The sequence below is a fragment of the Molothrus ater genome, chromosome 1, assembly GCF_012460135.2.
Source record: "Molothrus ater isolate BHLD 08-10-18 breed brown headed cowbird chromosome 1, BPBGC_Mater_1.1, whole genome shotgun sequence".
NCBI classification, from domain to species: domain Eukaryota; kingdom Metazoa; phylum Chordata; class Aves; order Passeriformes; family Icteridae; genus Molothrus; species Molothrus ater.
In genome coordinates, this window is record NC_050478.2 from 91,304,851 (window position 1) to 91,325,008 (window position 20,158).

Here is a 20,158-nt window from a genome sequence, read left to right on the forward strand (position 1 = left end):
AGAGAAAGCCTGTCCAGATGAAAAAAAAATAGGAAAATCTTGGGATTATATACTGGGAAAGATATTGAAGAGGGAGACTGAATTTGGATTAAAATTCCTTTGGAAACTAAATTTCAAAGCCAGCAAAGGCAGGAAGGTCTCTAAGAAGTGATCAAGAAAGCTGAGCATGATGGAATGCAGAGCCTGAGTATGGTATTTAAATGGCAAACTGTAATTGAAGAACTAGGTCTGGTTTAAAATTAGATAAGGATTGAAATTTAGAGGCAGAATGGGAGGCCTGAAAAGTAGGGATGCAGTCTAGGAAAGCAAAGCAGGAATGAGAATGGAGAAAGAGAGAAGAAAAAACTTGAAATTAGGACTGACCAAAATGATTTCACAAGAAGTGTGGGCAGAGCATAAAATCTGAACACGGGATTTTTGAATATTACTGTTCTTCTTTCTATTACTGTGTATCTATAAAACCTACAGGCAAAATATCTGCCTTGTCTTCCTGTTTTGCAGTTGTACAGATCCTGATAGCTTCTAGTGACTCTTTTAGCTCAAGCTGATGAGGTGTGCAAAGATGTAAAGGCCCCTCTTGCTGATGCATGCAGCTCTCTCTATAATTGAATCCTCTTTCCATTTTCTTTATGAAGAATGGGCTCATGAAAACGTTAGAAGTTTTATGTTGTGGCTGCAAAGTCAATAATTGAAAAACTACAGCTTGCTAGGATCTCTACAATGTACATTTCTTTCCCTACGTGGACACCGGTGAAGCCTTGGCTTCCTACAGAATGCCACTGTCATGGAGCAAATGTAGTGAGTCTGCTCTGGGCATGCAGTAGGACTGTGCAGTAAAAGAGACAGTTTTATGTTACCATCTTTTCATTCTTTTCTTTAAACCAGAAAATATGCATAATGAAAAAGGCAGTAGGAGTTTTGAGAAAGGTGGTCTAATGTATAAGACAGTTAAGTATCAAATGAAAAAAAAATAACTACTTTCCAGAATTTGTTATGCTGTAGGATTCTCTCAGAGCATATTTTTTTCAGAATTTATTCTTCTGTTTCTTTGTTTCTGAGAAGCAAATCTATTACCTGAGTGAAGCAGTGCAGGAATTCTCAGGCATTTTAGCTTGTTGCTTTTACACTCCATTTTTTAACAAATCTGGCCACCCCAACTGAATAACTTGTACATTTAATGGTTCAAAAACAGGTGTATAGAAAAGTAGGAGGGGTAAGAAATGATCCAGGCTCTTTCTGGGGTCAGGGTACATGGGCTACTCTGAGCAGTGCCCAATCCTCATCTCCCAGGTCAGGGTGGCAGCAGATGGCTGTGTGCTCCTACCCTGCACAGTGCCAGCTGCAGGGATGCTGCCAGCTCCTGTGATTGCACAGCGTCCCTGGGGGAGGGGGAAATAGAGGGGAGAAAGCAGCTGGAGGCTACACAGTTATGGGTTTATGTGCTGCTGCCTTCTCTTCTCAGCTTGATTGTTATCCCCATTCCTCATTTGAAAACCTCTGTAAGGAAAGTTTATAGAATGAGTGTCATCTCTGGCTATAAACATTCCTGTAAATTTTTCAAGCCACTTATGGAATTTAGAATTTATTACAATCTATGTTTTTCCTCACTAAAGTCCTGAAAAGTTACCCATTATCTTAATCTTTTAAAAATAGATGAAGCAAAATTCTCCAGATTATGTTGACATAGGGTTTCAGTCAGAACCTCATAGGCCACATCTCATTTATTCACTTAATCCTATGTAGACATAGTTCTGAGTTAGCATAAATGTAGTTTGTGTTACCTAATCAGTTTTTTCTGTAAATTCTGCTATAAAATATTTTTCCAGGTCAGTGTTCAGACTGTTTATATTTTTTCCAGGATTTTTTTTTAAGTCGTGCTAGAGATTTTGTGTGCATAACAAGAAGTTATATGATGGATTTCCCCTAGGATACACTTGTATTCTACTAAATATATATGAGAGATCATAAGTCTGGAGAGGAGATGTGTCAAGATCCAAAAATTTGCTTTGGGTAACCATATCAACAGTACAACAATCTATTAGGGACCATCTGCTGAAAATGAACCAGCATATGGATACCTAAAGAAATGTTCAGTGTCATTGTTCAGTCTTTGAGAGTAAGAAAGAAGACAGTTTGAAATTTGCTTATGTTTAGGATTTTTTTTCATTATGAATATTTACCACTGGACCAAGTAATCTCTGATACTTACAGGGCAGTGTAAATTATTCAGGTATGTCTTATGGTTTATTAATAAACAGATACAGCATTTCCTAAAGTGATATAAGTGGAAACTAAATTATTTTGATTTTTTTTTCCCAAATAGCTACAACTATAAATTTTAAGTCCAAAGCTTTAAAAATAGTCAGTGTAATCTTAGAATCCAAACTTAGATGTAAAATAAGCATCGTGGTTTCCATAAGAGCTGATCAGCCAAAATGCCAACCAAGGAACAACAGTAATCATATTTCTAAAATTTACATTCATATAAATATGGAATGTGAAGCTAAATCTCAAGCTCATGTCACAGAAAGAAGCTGAGCTAATGAACTGTACATCTAGAAGAAAAATCTGCTTTTGAAGTAATTTATGTATGGAAATTTCTGCATGGTACAGCTTGATAAGTGTAAACCTCAGTAGTGACAAAACCAGCGAAAACTCTATGTGAATTGTAAGTGCTCATAAATGGTGCTACAACCATAATTTCTATGTATTATGAGACTATTGGATGACAGAGAAATAAAGAACATGTTGCTATACAGTATGAGGCAATTTATTCCTGAATAGCTTGAAATTGGATTGTAAATGTAATCAAGTGCATTGATGTTCCCAGCTATTTGGTAATGATGAAGTATGCTTTCCCACAGAATTTTTCATTAAGAAAAATATTAAAGTCTAGGTACTTTAATGTAATATCAAACAAAATCAGAATATTTCTTCCTGAACATTCAAATCTTTCATGCACTTTTTTTTTTTCCTGAAGGTTTGGGTTCCTTTCAACTCCAAAGATGAGAATTCACACCTCTCATAGAAAGTCCTTTACATTTATTCCATGTGTTCTTGAGCTCAAGTGCATTTCTCTCAAAGGTGAATTTGACCTGCTGTGTTGGTGGGATATGCCGGTTTCTCAAGGCAGCACATCTTGCTTTACTTATGGTTGTGAGCAGAAGTTAACACAATGTTGAGGGTTTTTTCTAAGAGTTCTCCAGACCACCAGCAAGAATGGTTGGTTCTAATGCTGTCAAGTTGGATTTCTTAGTGCCATTTTTAGACTAACATGCTTTTTTATTTTTGTCCTTCCAAAATAGTTTTGTGAAAAATAGTCATTTTTCAATATAAATTTATATTGAAAAACAAATTGTGCATTCATTATGGTTGGATTACCAATGTTAGTGAAACAATCACCTCTCCAATTCTCTCATGCATTGTAGTCATAACTGAGGGTCAGGCTTTCAAAAACAAGGATTTTTATAACTTTTTTTAACCCATCACTTAATTCTCTCCATTTCTAACCTCTGAAAAGCTTCTATCTTCTGCTTCCCCTAGGGAGCATCTCCACTAGCATATTCCTACTTTTTTTTAATATGAGTTGGAAAAGAGGAAAGGTATCTTCCAATCGATTTCTTCTCCTGGCAGCAGGGCATAGGGTCAACGCATCCACATTTGCAATAGCATTAATGGGAGAGTGAGTCTGCCAGGGACAGGAGTCACCAAAGACACATTTTAGCAATATGTGCTTTAGCAGGCTAGTGACTGTAGCTATTTAATTCTCAAAGCCAAGCTTTTTGATCATATCCAATTGTCCATTATTGTCAGGAGTACCACACACTCCACTGTCCTGAAAGGTAGTCACCAAGTTCTTAGACTACAGGTGTCACAGTAGATCTTTGCTGGAAACAGAAATGTTGGGGTTTTGGGTTTTTTTTTAACATTTATAAGTAGATATACAAGTCTTCTATCAAATAATTCAAAATACCTCTAAGAGAATAAAACTTAGCTTTTTACTCACTGTGACTTACTGGTCAAAATCCTTAATACTGCAACACGTTTTTTAAAACGTTAGCATTCACTCATAAAACAAATGTAATTGCAGCTGGAGGCATTGCCAATACTAATCATACAATCTATTATAGGAAGTACTCATAATAGCTGTTGAAAAAAACATTGTGGAGTTACTGGGAACAATGCATAATGTATTTCCAATAGTCCTTTTTTCTCATTCCATTACACAATAGAAATTAAGAATGTATTACAGTATAGTTCACTACAATATTAATGACTTTAATAACTCTAAGATAGAATCTCCCTCAGCCCACGTTGGGTAAAGTTCACCCAACCACCACTGACTTTACATCCCAACCTCCTGGCACCATCCCACTTGTGCCGACCCACTTAATGTAGGGGGACAAGCCCGAGGTGTCCCTGAACTGCACTGAGAGAAATGAAAGGTTTGTTTATGCAGTGGAGAGAGTATCCTGAAGGCAAGTTCACTAGTGGTTTTATGGTCCCTTTTGCATGCTCACAGACTTTACAATTTTTTTCCCTGCAAACTCTATTTTATTTTCTTTCCCCTCCAGTTCAGAGAGGGGACTCTGATCAGCAGGATTTCTCTGTGTATCAGGGAGAAGAATATTTGGTTTCAGATTTCTGAGGGCTTTTGTAATTGATGTCAGTGATATTCATTTAATTGAATGAGGTCTAGGAAGCTTCACAGAGGGATCCTTTAAAGAGAGTTTCTCTCTACAGATTCCATCCCAGGAGTCTGAGGAAGAGACAACTGAAAAAAAAGTTAATTAATAACATTAAGTGTTTATCCAGCTAGTGCCAGAAGGCAAGGGACTACTCTGTCAGCTAGACTGGGCAGGGTTGATCTACACAAGAGAAACCAGAATTTCCTTCTTATGCAAAAAAAAATCCTACATTTTAAATGGAAAAGAAAAAAATATATATTTATATCAAAACCTATTAATAAATGCAAAAGCAGTTCCAGTCTATGTTTCTATGAATTCAATTAAAAACCCAACAAACAAACAAACAAACTGCAAAGATTTAGCTAATATAACTTTAAATTTAAAGATATTTTATTCTGACAAATGGAGGTGATCTGTTAATAAGGAAACTAACTCTGAAGAAAAGACAGGAGTAAATTAACTCTTCAGTCATGCTGGAAGCCGTTTGTGGAAATCAGAGACTACAAAACTAATGTTGCATCCTGGAGATGTAAGTCTTCATATGTAAGACTTTTTCTTCATGGTTTAGAATGGAGTACAGCTTTAAGGTCTATGTCATGAACATTTGCAGACTTGGTTTCTAGTAAGACAAGAAATAATAGAAAGTTTTCACTAGCTGTAACTATAAAAAACAAACCTAATATTTAGTTACTGTTGATTGCCAGATTTCCAGGTGATCCCACAAACTGGTGGATGACAGAGTTGTCCAGGACATAATGGGTATGGTTTAGAAAGCAAATGAAAAAAGCCCAACAAAAAGTTTATTCAATAAGAACCAAATGGACAGTTGAAATTACTGTGGCAGGTGGTACAGCCTGTGATAGTTCTAGAAAATCCTCAGGAGTTTCCACGAGCAGAAACTTTAGGCAGATTTTATATCTCCTGTAATCAGACAGCAAGGTCTGTGGAGAGTAAGGACTTTGATCTGTCTTCATGGTCGTGAGTTTTCAGAATAGTTCTGATTTGCCCATACAGTGATGTTGCTGAGAAGAAAATGGCCTACCAGCTTTTGTTCTGAGTGAATTTATTTTGAGGACAGATCGCTCCATATCCAGAGATATAGTCCAGACTGGTTGCAATGGCATTTATAACAGTGTGCAGATCTGCCAGGATGAGACAGATTCACCTATCCAATCACAGATGGTAGAAAATATGACTCACAGATGCTGCTGTGTGAGAGCTTGGCTTCAGCAACGATTCAGGAGCACTTGCATAAATGGATTTTATTAGCTACCATGTATTTCTGCAAAGGCTGATTTACTGTTTGCTTGAAGGAAAATGAAAAGAGAAAAAAAAATGAGAACCTTCCTCTTAAAGAAAAATGACATTTTTGATTGTGAGGGGACCTCACTAGCTCATTACTTTCTTTTGTCAGACAGAGAATTTGTTGGATTTGCAAGATCTGAGTCAAGACTCCTTCAGTGCATCTGGTGATTCCCGAGGAGTGAATGTACTGAATTTAAGGAGTTCTAGTGGGTGGGAGTGAGGGCTGGGAAAGCTGGGCTTCCTGCATGTGGAAGGGGAGAGCAGCAAGCCTTTTAGAAATGCTGTTAGTGATATACCAGTGGCATTTCTCAGGGCAAATCTCTTTTAGGACAAGCTGCTAATAACTGGCAGAAGTGAAAAATAATTGAACCTCAGTGTTTTGTTCTGAAAGCTAGCATTCTGGTGGGGAGTTCTGCTTCAGAGCTGTATTCCAGCAGTGGTTTTGCCAAGGACAGGGCAGCGCTGTGATGGGTGTGGGAGGCAGCCCCAGGTACCCTGCATTCAGCCCTCTCACCCTGCAGCAGCACCAGCACCAGTGTGTTTTGCAGAGCTCATCATGCTGGTCTAGGTCACTTAGGTTATCTTATGGGCTTTCTTTTGCTTGCCTTCCTCCTGGCTGTCTGGCAGAGTAAGGGATGAATAATACCTGCTGCCAGTGACAGCTGCTGTTATACAACTCCCCTTCTGTCCAGAAAAGGGCAGAGTAATGCAGGAAAAATTACTCCAAGAGGTATCCAAGAAAGAGCTCAACTGTTTGCTGTCTATCTACTCTTATCTTTTTCTAATAACTACCTATCCAAAAAAAGGGTTTTCAAACTAAAATACTGATCTGCAGTAGTGCAAGGTACAAATGAAAGATGCACAAGAGCAAGGAGAAGTGATGTGATAACATTAGCAATGTGATCATGAATAGGAAGTTATTTATTTTGATTCTGTGAGTGGATTATCAGTATGACTACTTTTAATAATATATCCTTTCACTCTTTTGCTTCTGGCATTGCTGTACCAGATTGACTAATATTACTAGGGGTTGGCAAATATGAATTCAATGCAACCTTACTTTCAATATGAAGATACTTCATAAAAATATGGAAGACATTGGGCTGCTTACATATCCTAAGTAAAATGTGTGCTATTTCCATTTGAAAGATAAAATATTTTGATGGTTTTCTTCAAGGAGCCTTTTTGACTTAGAAGAGCAGAGGGAGACATTTCTGGCAAGATGCTTTCACATGGCTTTTAGTTTGTCAAATGTATATTTTTAGCTGAAGTCAATTGTCTTCACCTCCTCTTGGGGGGCGGGGAGGGAGGAAGGGAGGGACATGTTTCAGAACACTAATTTTTCTGACCCTAAATTTTTCCCAGGATAGGTGGGATGAATTGTCTTTTAAAGGCTTTTATCCCTGCCTACTGGCTACTGAGAAAGGCTAAACTTATAATATTTCAGCAGCCAACTTCAGTAAAATAAACTACATCAGTTAAAAAGGAAGACCAACTAAACTATGCCAATACAGTAAATTTCCCTAGCCATTTAAGAGGGACAAAAAGAAATTTGAATTAAAGTGTCAACATTTCATCTAAATCCAAATTCTTTATGGACTTGACTCTCCATTGTTTTCTCTTCCATGTCTCCACTCATACTAGGAGCAGTACTAGGTATGTTTCACTCAAGGTCTGTTTGCAGGCATTACAAAAGAGATTAAAAAAGGCTAACCTGTTCCTTTTCAGCTCTGATTGCCACTTGATAAACAGCTAAAAGGTCAGACAAAATTCTGTTTTCCCAAAGAAGACAAGGGACCAAGCTGTGTCTGAGAATCTTTGCTTAATATCTGCTTTCATTTTAGCTTTATGAAGAAACACATTTCAACAATCTTCCTCCCCTTGCACAGCACACCAAGGCACCTTTTCCTTGCAAAGCTCTCCTTGCCAAATCATCCAGCAGCAAGACATTATCACCATGAAAGCTGCACCCTCCCCACCCTGCAGCCCTCTCCAGACATGCCTGTGCTGTCTCAGAATTCTGAGATGGGTGTAGTGGTTCCTTGCTGCCATAAACATGTGGAAAGCATCACTTTCCAGTGCTTTATGTTAGTGGTAGCTACATGGATTTACATAACTGGCCTCAGGAAATGAAAATATTGTATCGAGTCCTTTAGCTCATTCTGATTACTAGCCTTTATTTTACTCTTACTTTATTCCAAATTATCTCTAAAATGAACTAGCAGATTAACAAAATGTGGTGCACAATGTTGCCGAAACAACTTTCGAAACAGAAAAGATATCACACCAAGCAATATGAAAACCAGACTTTCTAAAGTTCATTATACATGATTTCAAATTTTGGTCATTTTCATCATTTCCTTCAGCTTGATAAGAATGTAATGCAAGTACAATTTATTCTACGCATGAATACTAACCTTGCCTCTATTAAGATTAGCTGACACTTCTGGCTTTTTAATGCATTTTTGAAATCCTAATAATTTCATCAAATTGAACTGAAATAATCACAACTTTCATAAGCTTCTCAGGCTTAATATTTTTGAATATTTCATTTGGATTAAGTCAACTGTTTCCCAGAATGGAAACTTGGAAAAAAAGATGTGTATTTGTCCATGTTAAAGCAATTTGGCAATAACTTTTGACTATTGGATGAGTGTTCTTAATAATAGAGGTAGATATTAATTAAGAAACCATGACCATGGACTCAAGAACACTGAAATAAAATTAATTTAGGCCTGATATTTCAACATGATTACAACTTTGCAACTGAAATAATGCAATTCCAGTATATTTTTTCTGTGTCGCTATGTGTACAACAGTAGAAATTACATAGGGATTGCATGCAGTTATAAAAGACTCTAATACATGGTTTGGATTTTTATTTTTATCAGCAACTCTTGTTTTTCTGTTTGGAACCTAAACCCCAAACAAAATTAAAAGCATGTTTTATGCTAGATGTGCATTAAAGCCTCTGACCTTTGTAATACAGAAAAAATATATCATTCCTTCCTGCTCCCTGGGTAACAGAGGCAAATATTAAACACATAGACACAAAAAAAATCCAGAATAAACTTTTGATAACTTCTGCATTTTCCACATCCAAGAAGGTTATGAAAGAGTGAGAACTAAATCTTAGTGAAAACTACCTCAATGCCTTTTACTCTGAGAGGCTGATGAACATTTTTCCACATTTGCATGCATAAACACAGTAGTGGCTCCCTAGAATATATTTTTCTCATTTTCCAGGAGTTAATATTAAACCTGGATTTCAATATAAATGTTTGAGAGTCTTCCCAAAGTCTTTTTAGAAGTGGGAAAGCACTTCAGATACTTCTAACACCCATGAAATGAACTAAAATTATTTGTCTTGCTTTCATCTTTCTATATTTCTTTTCTTTGTTCATTGTTAAAAACCTTTAATATTAGCAACCTGTGTCTTTCTCCCTGTATAGGAATAAAGCTGTATAGGGTCTATCTGTGGCTCATGGGAATCTCCCTACTTCTTTTTTCTTTTTTTTTTTTTGTCTCTCCAGATCATTAAAGACCAGAAGCTACTGGGGATAGTTGGAGGGATGCTACTGATTGATCTTTGCATCCTGATTTGCTGGCAGGTTGTGGATCCTTTGAGGAGGACAGTGGAAAAGTATAACATGGAGGTATGTCCTCAAGCCCAAGTAATACTAATCGTTGCATATCAGTCAGTATCTACAGCTTTCCATAAGATTAAGCTAAAGATGCATTAGGTAAAATGAAAGCAAGTCAAGCTGTGTATTTTGGGGGAGGAAGGGTTCTGATTTTCAAAACCAAATAGAAAAGAAAAAGAGACATTTTATTTGCAAGGGTTGTAAACACAGCAGAGCCCTCTGCTAAGACTCTCTATTAGAGTCTGTTGCAATAAATAATAGATTATCAGAACCCATTAGTGAATTTCAGTAAGAGCTCATTCAAGTGCAGGAGAGGTCACTGCTTAGACTGCATTCTTTGTGGAGATGGTCAGGAATTATGTTACCTACTGCTATATTTATTTGCAGTAATTTTATGTGCATGCACCCATACTGATTGTTTCTCTCTTAATGGTATTCCCAGAAAGGTCACACGAGCAATTTTGATAGGCAGGAGGTAATAGCTTAATGCCAGCTGTACACACGTTCCAACACTCTGGTTGGTTTCTAGAAGTGGAGCTGAAGTAGAGCTTTCTGGACAAACTGACAGTAAGAAACACGGAAGCAACAATTTATACCTAGGAAATAATCTGTCTGTATGTAGATGTGCATTGTTTGAGAGTTTATTGCCTCCAACATGGAAACTGGTGATATCTGAAAGCTAGGATTGTCCTAGATTATATAAGGACAATCTAGAAGTGTTAGTCTCTTCTCCTATACTTGGCAATCAGTAAGAAAAAGAACAGTTGTTTTCTCTTCTGATGTTAACATTTGCAAGAAAATATATACCATTTCACTCCGCTGCTTTTCCTTTGTTCTTACTTTCCAGTGTAGCTCTGGCATTTTATTAGGAGAAGTTTTCACTTTTTTAGTATAATTTGTAGAAGATATCCTAGAACAAGGCATTTTAAACTGCAAGGAGATTTCTTTTAAAAAAATCATTTAAGAATCTGAAAAGATTTGTCTCAGTCATTCCCTAGAGTTTGAAAGCTTAAATTTGTCTGCTGGAGACACTTCTGGTCTATGTGTGTATAGCTTGAAGCCATAGCAGCTTGTTGAGAACCTTATTTATTTCATTTTGCTCCAATTGTATTGTAAGTGATATTTCAGTTGTCAGTATTGTTAACATTTTCTCTGCTCATCTGAACCCAAACACATTATGACAAAAACACATTATGACAAATAGTCAAAATGTCCAATTAAAATAATCTCAGATAGAAGGAATTTTACTTTTTACTTTAGTTTAAACTAAAGAACCTGATATCTAGTGTTATTAGATTCACTTGAGTATAATGTCCATAGACAGCAGCAGTAACTGTGAAGTTAAACCATAAGTAACATATATTTAAAAAACAATGTTTGCTGTAGTTTTAAACGATTTTAAATGGTTGATTCAATTTCCATCTGAACTTTTCAATGTATATTCTTTGATCATCTAATATATAAATCTAAAAACTTTGTGTGTTTTTTCCACATTTGGGGCTTTCCAGACCGTGGGGCTGCACACCAGTTGCCTGAAATTTGCATAAGAGCTGAAATTCTCCTGGAATTATATAAGCCCATGCAAAGTGACACTGAATACACACATGACAATGTTTGATATTTTGATCCCTCAGCATCAATTGACTTGAACTTACTGTTAGAGCTCTTAGCTATTACTGTAAGTTGTGCAGAATATTTTTGAAGCTAATGGATTTTGGGTGGGAAGGAAATAAAAGTATCATGCTAGCAAATGTGATCATTAAACTATTGTATGTGCATAAAATATGTTACTATAAAAACAGTGAGGTGAACTGCAATTTACTTTCCTGAAGCACACCTCTTCGGGTCTCAAAAAATCTTGTGTAAAAGTAAATGACAATTGTCTTTGCTGCTATAATTATTATTATTGTTATTGTTGTTGTTATGCTATTTTTTTATTTTTAAGTTACTAAAGTGTAATGGTGAATTCTTTAGTTGAGTTTGATGAAGCACATATTATCTTTTCTGTGTTTGAAAAATACTTGCCACATAGTAAACACTACTGGTGGCAAGTTTATGTTTTATTTCAAGAATATTTTGTAGTGGATTTTTCTTGTCCCACTTGATTTTTTTGAAATAATTTTAAAATGATTATTTCTGTGAGTTAATGCTAATCCAAGTGATAAAGATTAAACTAAATGAAGGCTCCAAAGTTATGAATGCAATCAGTCATTCTAGCTAATGAAGCATTTGAGCTCTGTTTATGAATACTCATCAGCTTCCTGTGTGATAGCTCTGCATTTGGCTTCTATCGGGTAGTTGTGTGTTCATAACCACATGGATCAAAGGAACCAAGACAAGAAGCCTAAACACTGGTAATGTCCTGTGCTGTTTGCTGTTATTCACAAAATAGTTCATTTTAATGAAGCAACAGCAGTAAATTATCAAGAACATTTTAAAAGAGTTCTTAAATGCAGAACTTTAAAATCCAGGCTCCTTTTCTGGAGTTGTTTGCAAAGTCCAAGTAACCCATGCCTTATAAGCTGAGGATAGGCAGTCTAACTCTAAAAAAACAAAGGGAAGTGAAGGCATTTTTAGAAACTTTCTAGCTGTCACAGAAGGCAGAAATCCTATGGAATGTTGAATCTGTCAGTTTTCAGGCCAATTTCTGGCATCCTGACCCTACAGGTATGGTTTCTTCAGGAAAAGCACATCTGTGGCTGCCATAAGACGCCACGTTAAAAGTTTTAGTGACTGAACCATAAAGCATCCAGATCCTCCAGCCATCAGCAGGGGAAGTAGTTTATGGTATATGGACAATAAAGTTTCTGGATAAAAGAAAAGAGGTTAAAGGCCAAGGCAGGGACAATGTTAAAACTTCCCTAACTGTACAGTGATCTGCAGAAGAACTGTAGCAGTGTCCCTATGTACTTTTCCTAAGAGTACTGTAGGCTTGATTTTCTTATAATGCAAAAGCATTTGATAACACAAAGGGCTTCTAATCTTCAAGCAGCAGTGTAAAAAAAAAAAGGAATTCATCTATAATGTTATCTCTATTTATCTGTTTTCCTAGATTCCCTGCCTGTAACCTCTCTCCTTTTGCTAATTTTTCAGACCAGTGGAGAGACCAATCACTTTTTTCCCTCACTAATTTCTTCCTAGGCTGAACTAGGAATTTGCTTTTCTGATCATGATTCACCTTTTTTGTCATAATCAAAATGATTATGCTCAGATCTGAGCCAGGTCCCTGCCAGACTGTTCTCCCAGTCATGTGAACTGGAGTACATCCTTCCTTCACTGTCTCACTGGCTGGGCTGCCCATGAGGAACTATGGTGCTTCTCTGGATGCTGCTGTAGAAGAGATTTGCAAGGCTCTACCATTGTTTGCTTGTTGATCTGCCTTCTTAAGAAGGCAATGTTTATGTGCTAGGGTGGTCTGTGTGATTTTTTTACTACTGCCTAACAAACTTTGCCTGTTTCAGTCAAATCTGACAAATTTGAGCAGATACATCTCTTAAGGACTAAGGCCACAGCAGACTTACTGGAAACAGCCAGCTGTGTGGAGGAGACATTCTGGTAGTGTCTCCTCTGAGAGAAGGGTCACAGAGTAAGTTCATCCCTTTGTCTAAAAACAGATATTTTAAATGACTTGCTACAGGGGATCTTCACTCTTAGCTGAAGAGAATCCAGCCACAAGAAAGAACACTTAGGAAACCAGCTCCCTCCAATTTCAGTTGCTCAGCTGTGTTGGAATGAAACCACAGTCTGAAATAGCAAAATCCTTTAGAAAGTGCAGTGTGTGCAACAGCCATATCATAATTCAATCATGTTCTTAGTGCAGTTGAAAGGGTCTGTGTGTACACATGCACTCACACTCACCTCTTGCTCACAGTTATCTCAGCTAGTCAGAGCATGGCACTGATAATGCCAAGAGCATGTGTTCAGTCCCTGTATGGTCCATTCACTCAAGAGCTGGACTGGGTGATCCTTATGGGTCCCTTCCAACTCAGGATATTCTGTGATTCTATGGTGTAGTAACTCTTTTACTCTAGAGTTGAGCTTGAAAGCCTCTGACTGGCTTATCTTCTCCCAACACAAATGTCTATGAAACAGACTGGATCTCTGTGGCCTTGGAAGGTAGACAGTGATAATGTTTAATAAATAATAACTTGTAGGGGAAATGGACTGCCTTTTATAATTCCCAAGGTAAAGATACCTTGCATTAGTGTTAGATTCAATGAAAGTAGTATCTTCCATACTGTATGCCAATATTTCATGTAAAATTTTAAAAGGTTTATCCAGGGCAGCAGCCTGGATAAATTAAGTAGTTATTTCTGTGATGCTTTCTCTTATGCATTCTTATGATAGCATTATCAATATTTTAAAATAAACTTCATTCTGGTATCTGGAATACCAGTATTTAAGGTTTCACCCTAATTTGTCCTGGGATGGTAATAAACAGGAAATAGAGAAAAAAATCTGAACGAGATGCCATTTTAGAAGACACAGAAGAGAAAAAGAGATCAATGTGACATGTCCTATTTGGACTTCTAGCAGTGATATAAATGTAAAATTCAGAAACCAATATGAGGAAACCTTACATGAGGATGTTGTAATAACAAAAATACCAATATGCAGGAAAGATTAGTAGGCCATGCCAGCATCAGAGTAGTGCAGTATGTTAAAGAAAGTTCAATTCATATTACCAAATTAATAATTTCAGTGAGTGAGACAGAATTCCTATATATTGCAAGTGTATAACGATGCTGCCAGACACATATTACTGCACAACAAGCCATAAGTTCAGCTTTGACTGATATGTTGAGGGACTCAAAAACATTGCAAAACCAAAAAAAAGGCGCTGCTCATACTAACTCATTTGTAATTCAACAGATTAGAGAACCTGCAGACAGAGACTTAACCCTTGATTTCATTCTGAATAGCCCACAGAATCCATTCCAAAGTCTTGATATCTGAAAGAGTTTTCCATAGCTACAGATAAATTGTTCTTAGTTTTGATAGCTTTGAAGAAGCAACAAACAAAAAAGGTCTGTAGAGTGGTACTCACCTTCAGAAAGCAGAAGAACATTAAATTAAGGATGTGTCTTGAAGAGAGGCTAAAGAGTAACTGTAGAGAGCTAAATCAGGTGGTTTAGAGAGTATTAAGAATTTCATACGTGAGACACAGAGTAAATGCATGCCACACATCAAGTAAGACTTGAAAAAGAAAGAACTCAACATGACAAAACAGCAGGAAGACATCCTTCAAAAAATAAAATAATATCCAAACGGGGAAAATACACAGGATCATAATGTCTGGTAAATTAAATGTAGAAGAAAATAAGGCAGTCTATAAAAGCATCTTACAATGAATGAAAAAAGAATAATAAATCTTTCTGTAAATACCAGTAGCAGCAAGTTTGCCACAGAATCTTGGGAATAATGTTTAAGCAGAATAGAAGATCATTACTTGCAGAAAATAAGGACTATGTGGAATGATTAAATGATTGCTTTGCTGCTTTGTTCAGCAAAATTCTTAGTGGAGGGATTTGTGGAGATTGCTGTGCTAGAACCCTTTTGATGAACTCACTGAGGAGTGACTGGAGTTGCTGGTAGGAATAGGGAAACTGATAAGAAATAAATCAATGGAAAAAGATTCTATTCTCCCAGGTTTTCTATAGCAATTCAAAAGAATAATTGTCAAACTACTGACAACAGTATGTAATCATTAGCTCAGAACTGCTTTGATATCTGAGCAACATGTTGCAAATATCTTGCCATGTTTTCAAGACAGAGTAGAATCCTTAAATTTGTAAGTGAATGTAGTAGGCCAACTTATAAAAATTATAATCAGGAGTAGGATTAGAAATTGATATGCTACACTGAGGAGTAGTCGATATCACACTTCTGATGGAACAAGTCATAAAAACTTAGTGAAGTCCTTTGAAGAAGCCAGCAGACATGAATAGAAGCTGACACAGCCAGCCAGGTCTCAAAAAGAACTCATCAATTTCTTTCATCAAAGGCTCTCACAGAAAGGAAATAGACACGGAATAAGAGAGAAGCCCTCAAATCGGTATGAAGTTATTTAGAATAAGGAAACAGAACTAAGAAATAAATAAAAGTTCATTTTCTAGTAAGGAGGCATGTAGCCAGTAGAGTCCTTCAGGACAAGTTCCAGTCTTTGTGCTGGTATCAGTATTGTTCAGTGGAAGAGGTTATATCAAGTTATTTTAGAAAATATAAATGAGGGCTGACTGTGAAGAATTTGGGACAGACGTTGCAAAGCTTAGCATAAAGTGAAATGCTCCTTCCTTATTGCAACTGCAGCAGTAAAAACAAATGTTGTCTTGTTTGTGATGTAAACTCTTTCTGATATAGAGGAAGGTGGAATTATAGATTTAAGTTCAGCTAGAGGAAACCCATAAATAGATTGAATAAACTGAGTACATCTTACATCTTTCTGAATAAGACAGAAAAGTCTGGCTTAAAAAATTATAACTGCCTAAAGTTTTCACTTAAATAACTAACCCAGAACAAAATCATGTTAGCTGGCTTGACACAGGTCTCAGAGCACCCAGATGTGTTGAGTATATCCTGAATAGATGGATGTAAGTACAACAGGACTGGAGGAATAAATACTGTTCCTGGGTATCTGATTGTCTTTTCTGTGGGACTGCTCTAAGAACCTGAAGAAATTAATAGTACTGAGCTGCTACTTGGGCTGTACATGAATTTAACCATATATAGATATACAATTCCAAAAGTTACTCACAATAGTAATTCAAGGTCAATGGTAAGTGAGAGTTGTGTGAAAATTACTGAGATGGGATGTAAAGAATACTCAGGAAGGAGTGCATATATTATGTGTGAAAGTCCAAGGTGAGCGTGGTGCTATACCCTGATGGACTAGTTAACTAAGAGCTGTGGTCATCAAGTATAAAACATTTCCTTGGGAAAGATTTTGTCTTTTAAAATTGCTTTGTCCCTACATCTTTTTGATGAAAGTTATGTGAAAATTTGGATTTGGCTGCACAGATGTAGATATTTTTCTTTAATATCCATTTGCATTAATAACACTGCTGTTGAAGGAACTGGAAAATACTTTGGTCCAAAATCATACACAAAGCAGTGTGAGGTGGGCTGGGGTGGGGGGTATTAGTATCCACATGATACTATGGGAGTAGCATAGATTTGGAATTGGTGAAGGTGTCTGGTTCAAATTCATGCACTCAAGGAGATTTTTGTAAATTCTTTGACGTTTTGAAAAAGATCAGATCATATTCTTTTCTCTTTCTGCATATGTATATCTGCATAAACAGATGTGTTTATGGGGTTTTGTTTACATTGTGCTGTTCAGTCAGCTAACAGCCAGATTTGAGAGAACTTTGTTAAATGTGTGATGTGAAATGAAGAATTTAATTGGCTGAAGCAGTTTCTGCGGGTGTTCAGCCTAATGCAGGTCAGAGCTTGTTAGTCAATTTGTTCTCTGTGTATCGTTACACCCATCTGTTTCCCCTACTATTTTTTAAATAAATTTAATTTCTTCCCTTCCAATTTGAAATATTACAGACTGTGGGAGTCAAATGTCTCCTGAATTCTGTAGCCTGCTTTCACACCCTGCCATTGTAGCTCTCAGCAGGTGGCCTGCCAGGAGTAGCTGAAACTGAGAACCCTTACTTGCATCTGCTGGGACACTCTGGTGGCTGGCAGATGCTCCAGAGAGAAGGAAACTGAATGGCCATAAAATCTTCTGTAAGCCTTCTACTGGCCCAGAGGATCTAGCACAAGTCCAAAGAAAGAGTAAATACTAAAGAGTAAAAGCTGGTTTACTTCTCTCTTTCATTTGACATCAGTTTCCAAGGAAACAGAACAAAACGTGAGAGCTGGGAGCCAGCAGCTGAGATTGACTCAGCTGGTGGCTAGTCCTGCTTCTGTTCCCATGGAAACATGTATCAAATTGGCAAAAATAAGGATATAGGGCAGGGTCAGTTCTAAAATGGCAGGATGAATGGCTGCTGCTTAACAACAGCTACTTAACAAGATGAGGCTTGCTGGTACTTATTCCTCTTCAATAAACAATTCCAATGTTAGTTCTGCCTCCCAAAAAACCAGCACTTAGAAAGTTCCAACCTTAGCAATGTAGGAACTCCTACCATTGACCAGACTTGTAACTCCTCTTGTCCACCACCTTGTTTAAAACAATGACTGGCCCAAATACTTTCAGAGGTGGGTACCAGAAATGTGTAGTGCACATCTGAAAGTTCATCTGTCATGCTTGAAAATTTCAGCTGTGATTCATAATGAGTAGTAACTTGAAATGAGCAGTTGTGTATAACTCATAGTTCTTATACTCTTGCTAATTGAACACTTTTGTTATTCTCATAAATGTCAGGGAGTTTTGACTCTTGCAAACTTTGCACAGATCAGAGTAATTGCTAACCAGACATGGTGTGAAGAACCTCCTTTCTCAGTTTTGGAAATGTTGCTTTTCAGTCTCATTGAACATACATTATTTTTCTTTCAGGGAAAAAGAAGAGAATTAAGTCTTCCACATTTCCTTTGGCAGCACCAATCATTACTATGCATCTGTGTTTACAACCTTATTTTCCTCTTTTCTCTTTGGTAGATAGTCCCAATCTTATTAAGCTCTTTTTCATATGACATGGAAACTCTAAAGCATCCTTTTTAGTTAGGATGACTAATATTGCGTATTTTAGAAGATCTGTGTAATGTGTTTTATCTATTATTCATCCTCTTCCATATATTTAGTGTATTATTTTTCACTGTTGCACACCATTGAACAAAATTTTGGACTTCACTGTCAAAGCGATTCCCAGAACATTTCCATGAACTAATTATGACTCTTAGAAAATGTATAAGTAGTTCTGTTTTTACAGTACCATTACAGCTACTGAAATCAAATTCTACTTGTCATCATATGGCCCACTCAGCTACACTCCTCACATTTTTAGACTCAACCTCAGTATTTTTGTCTGGGTATTTTCATGGTTGTGCTGTTGAGCAAAACTGATTTTAGTATGGAACTATGGTTCTTACAGAACCATATATGTGGTTCTGCATCTTTTACAGAGTGGAAGTATTATTCTGGAATATGGAAGCATGATAGTGGAAGGGTTTTGTTATATAATTATTGTTACTTGTGCTATTGTTATGTGGTCACATTTCTGACCTGTCACTGCTACTTTGCAGTAGCTCCTCCAGTTCTGAAGGTTCTGCTACCAGAGGTACCCAACAGGACCCATCCTTTCAACTGCTTTTGGAAATACAGACTGTTGTTCCCCCTTTGGGATTTTAAGGCATAATCCCTAGTCCTCAGTGAATTAGTCTCTTGGAGGAAAGGAAATCAGATATCAGATATCCAACCCAACAAGTCAGGACATACACACAGACCCGAGCAGCCGTTTACCGCTTGCGATAGCAGCACTGCTGAGGTTGCTGCGTGAGACAACCAGTGAGTGATTCACCACCTAACCGTCATTAAAAGCAGCAGACACATCATCTGTCAGGGATACCTGGCTGCTTCACACAGAAGGCACTGTGACAGTTTTGTTGATTCATTGAGGAGGCTCAGTATATGATAGACCCAGTGGTATTTCTTCACTTTAAACTTCAAATACATTGGATACAATCATTCAGATTTATTTCTCTGAAAACTGAAGCCAGAGCTACATTTAACCCTGATTTTATGCTCCTTCATAAGACTACATTGTTGGTATAGGACAACGCTGATATTTTGGCAGTTAGGAACTGCCTACCAAATAGAAACATAGCTGGCTATAGGATATTTCAGCACTTTGTTAAGCACTACCACATTAGCAAGGTCAGAGAAGCTCTTTTCCTCATACGCTTACCTTCTTCTTTCAGAGATAAGTCTCTATGAAATCTCTGGACACATTTTCACTTAAACTTCATATTGAGTGTCAAGATTTACAGGCTTTATTAAGCCAGACAGGAATTTTTTTCTCTTTTTTTCAGTGATTTGATTTGTTAATATCAGAAGTGAAAAAAGACAAGAAAACTCTTCTCTCCATCAGTCACCAAAACCTCATGAGAAAAAACTTCCAGAAAACAATCTAGGAACTGATTAATCTTCCTTGCTGCATTTTATCCAGGGTACTCAATGTTCAACCCTTGCTAGCATTGTAGCACCTCTCTTGTTTTCTGGAAGAAACCACCACTGTATAAGAAAGACAGACTTTAATGCTTATGCCTAAAAACAGATGCTGATATGGATAAAAAGAACCATAATGAATTACTCCATGAATATGCTAAGGCTGCAGTAGACACCAATAAAATCTTTCCACCAGACATCTCTGAAAATAGAGAATTCTCCATTAAAATAGCTATTTAGGATAGAAGATTATGTAATTTAATTAATACTCCTTTGGAGGAAGAATATTCTCTTGTTCCTGCAAATGTTTAAATAGGCCAATACTGAAAAGAAACAATCTGGATATCCCAGTGCTACTTTAAAACTATTCTTTCATTGCTAAGCAACTTTATGGAGAATGCAAGGCT

General features: G+C 37.0%; 1 protein-coding gene across 2 annotated transcripts in view; it reads left to right on the forward strand.

Annotated features, from left to right (window-relative positions):
• The window catches only part of GABBR2 (gamma-aminobutyric acid type B receptor subunit 2), a 456,950-nt gene that overhangs the window by 317,508 nt on the left and 119,284 nt on the right, over positions 1 to 20,158 (forward strand). For both annotated transcript variants that reach the window (XM_036399440.2, XM_036399448.2), the window contains exon 14: positions 9,527 to 9,649. In XM_036399440.2, coding sequence (XP_036255333.1) covers positions 9,527 to 9,649 — 123 coding nt within the window. The remainder of the gene's footprint in view (positions 1 to 9,526; positions 9,650 to 20,158) is intronic.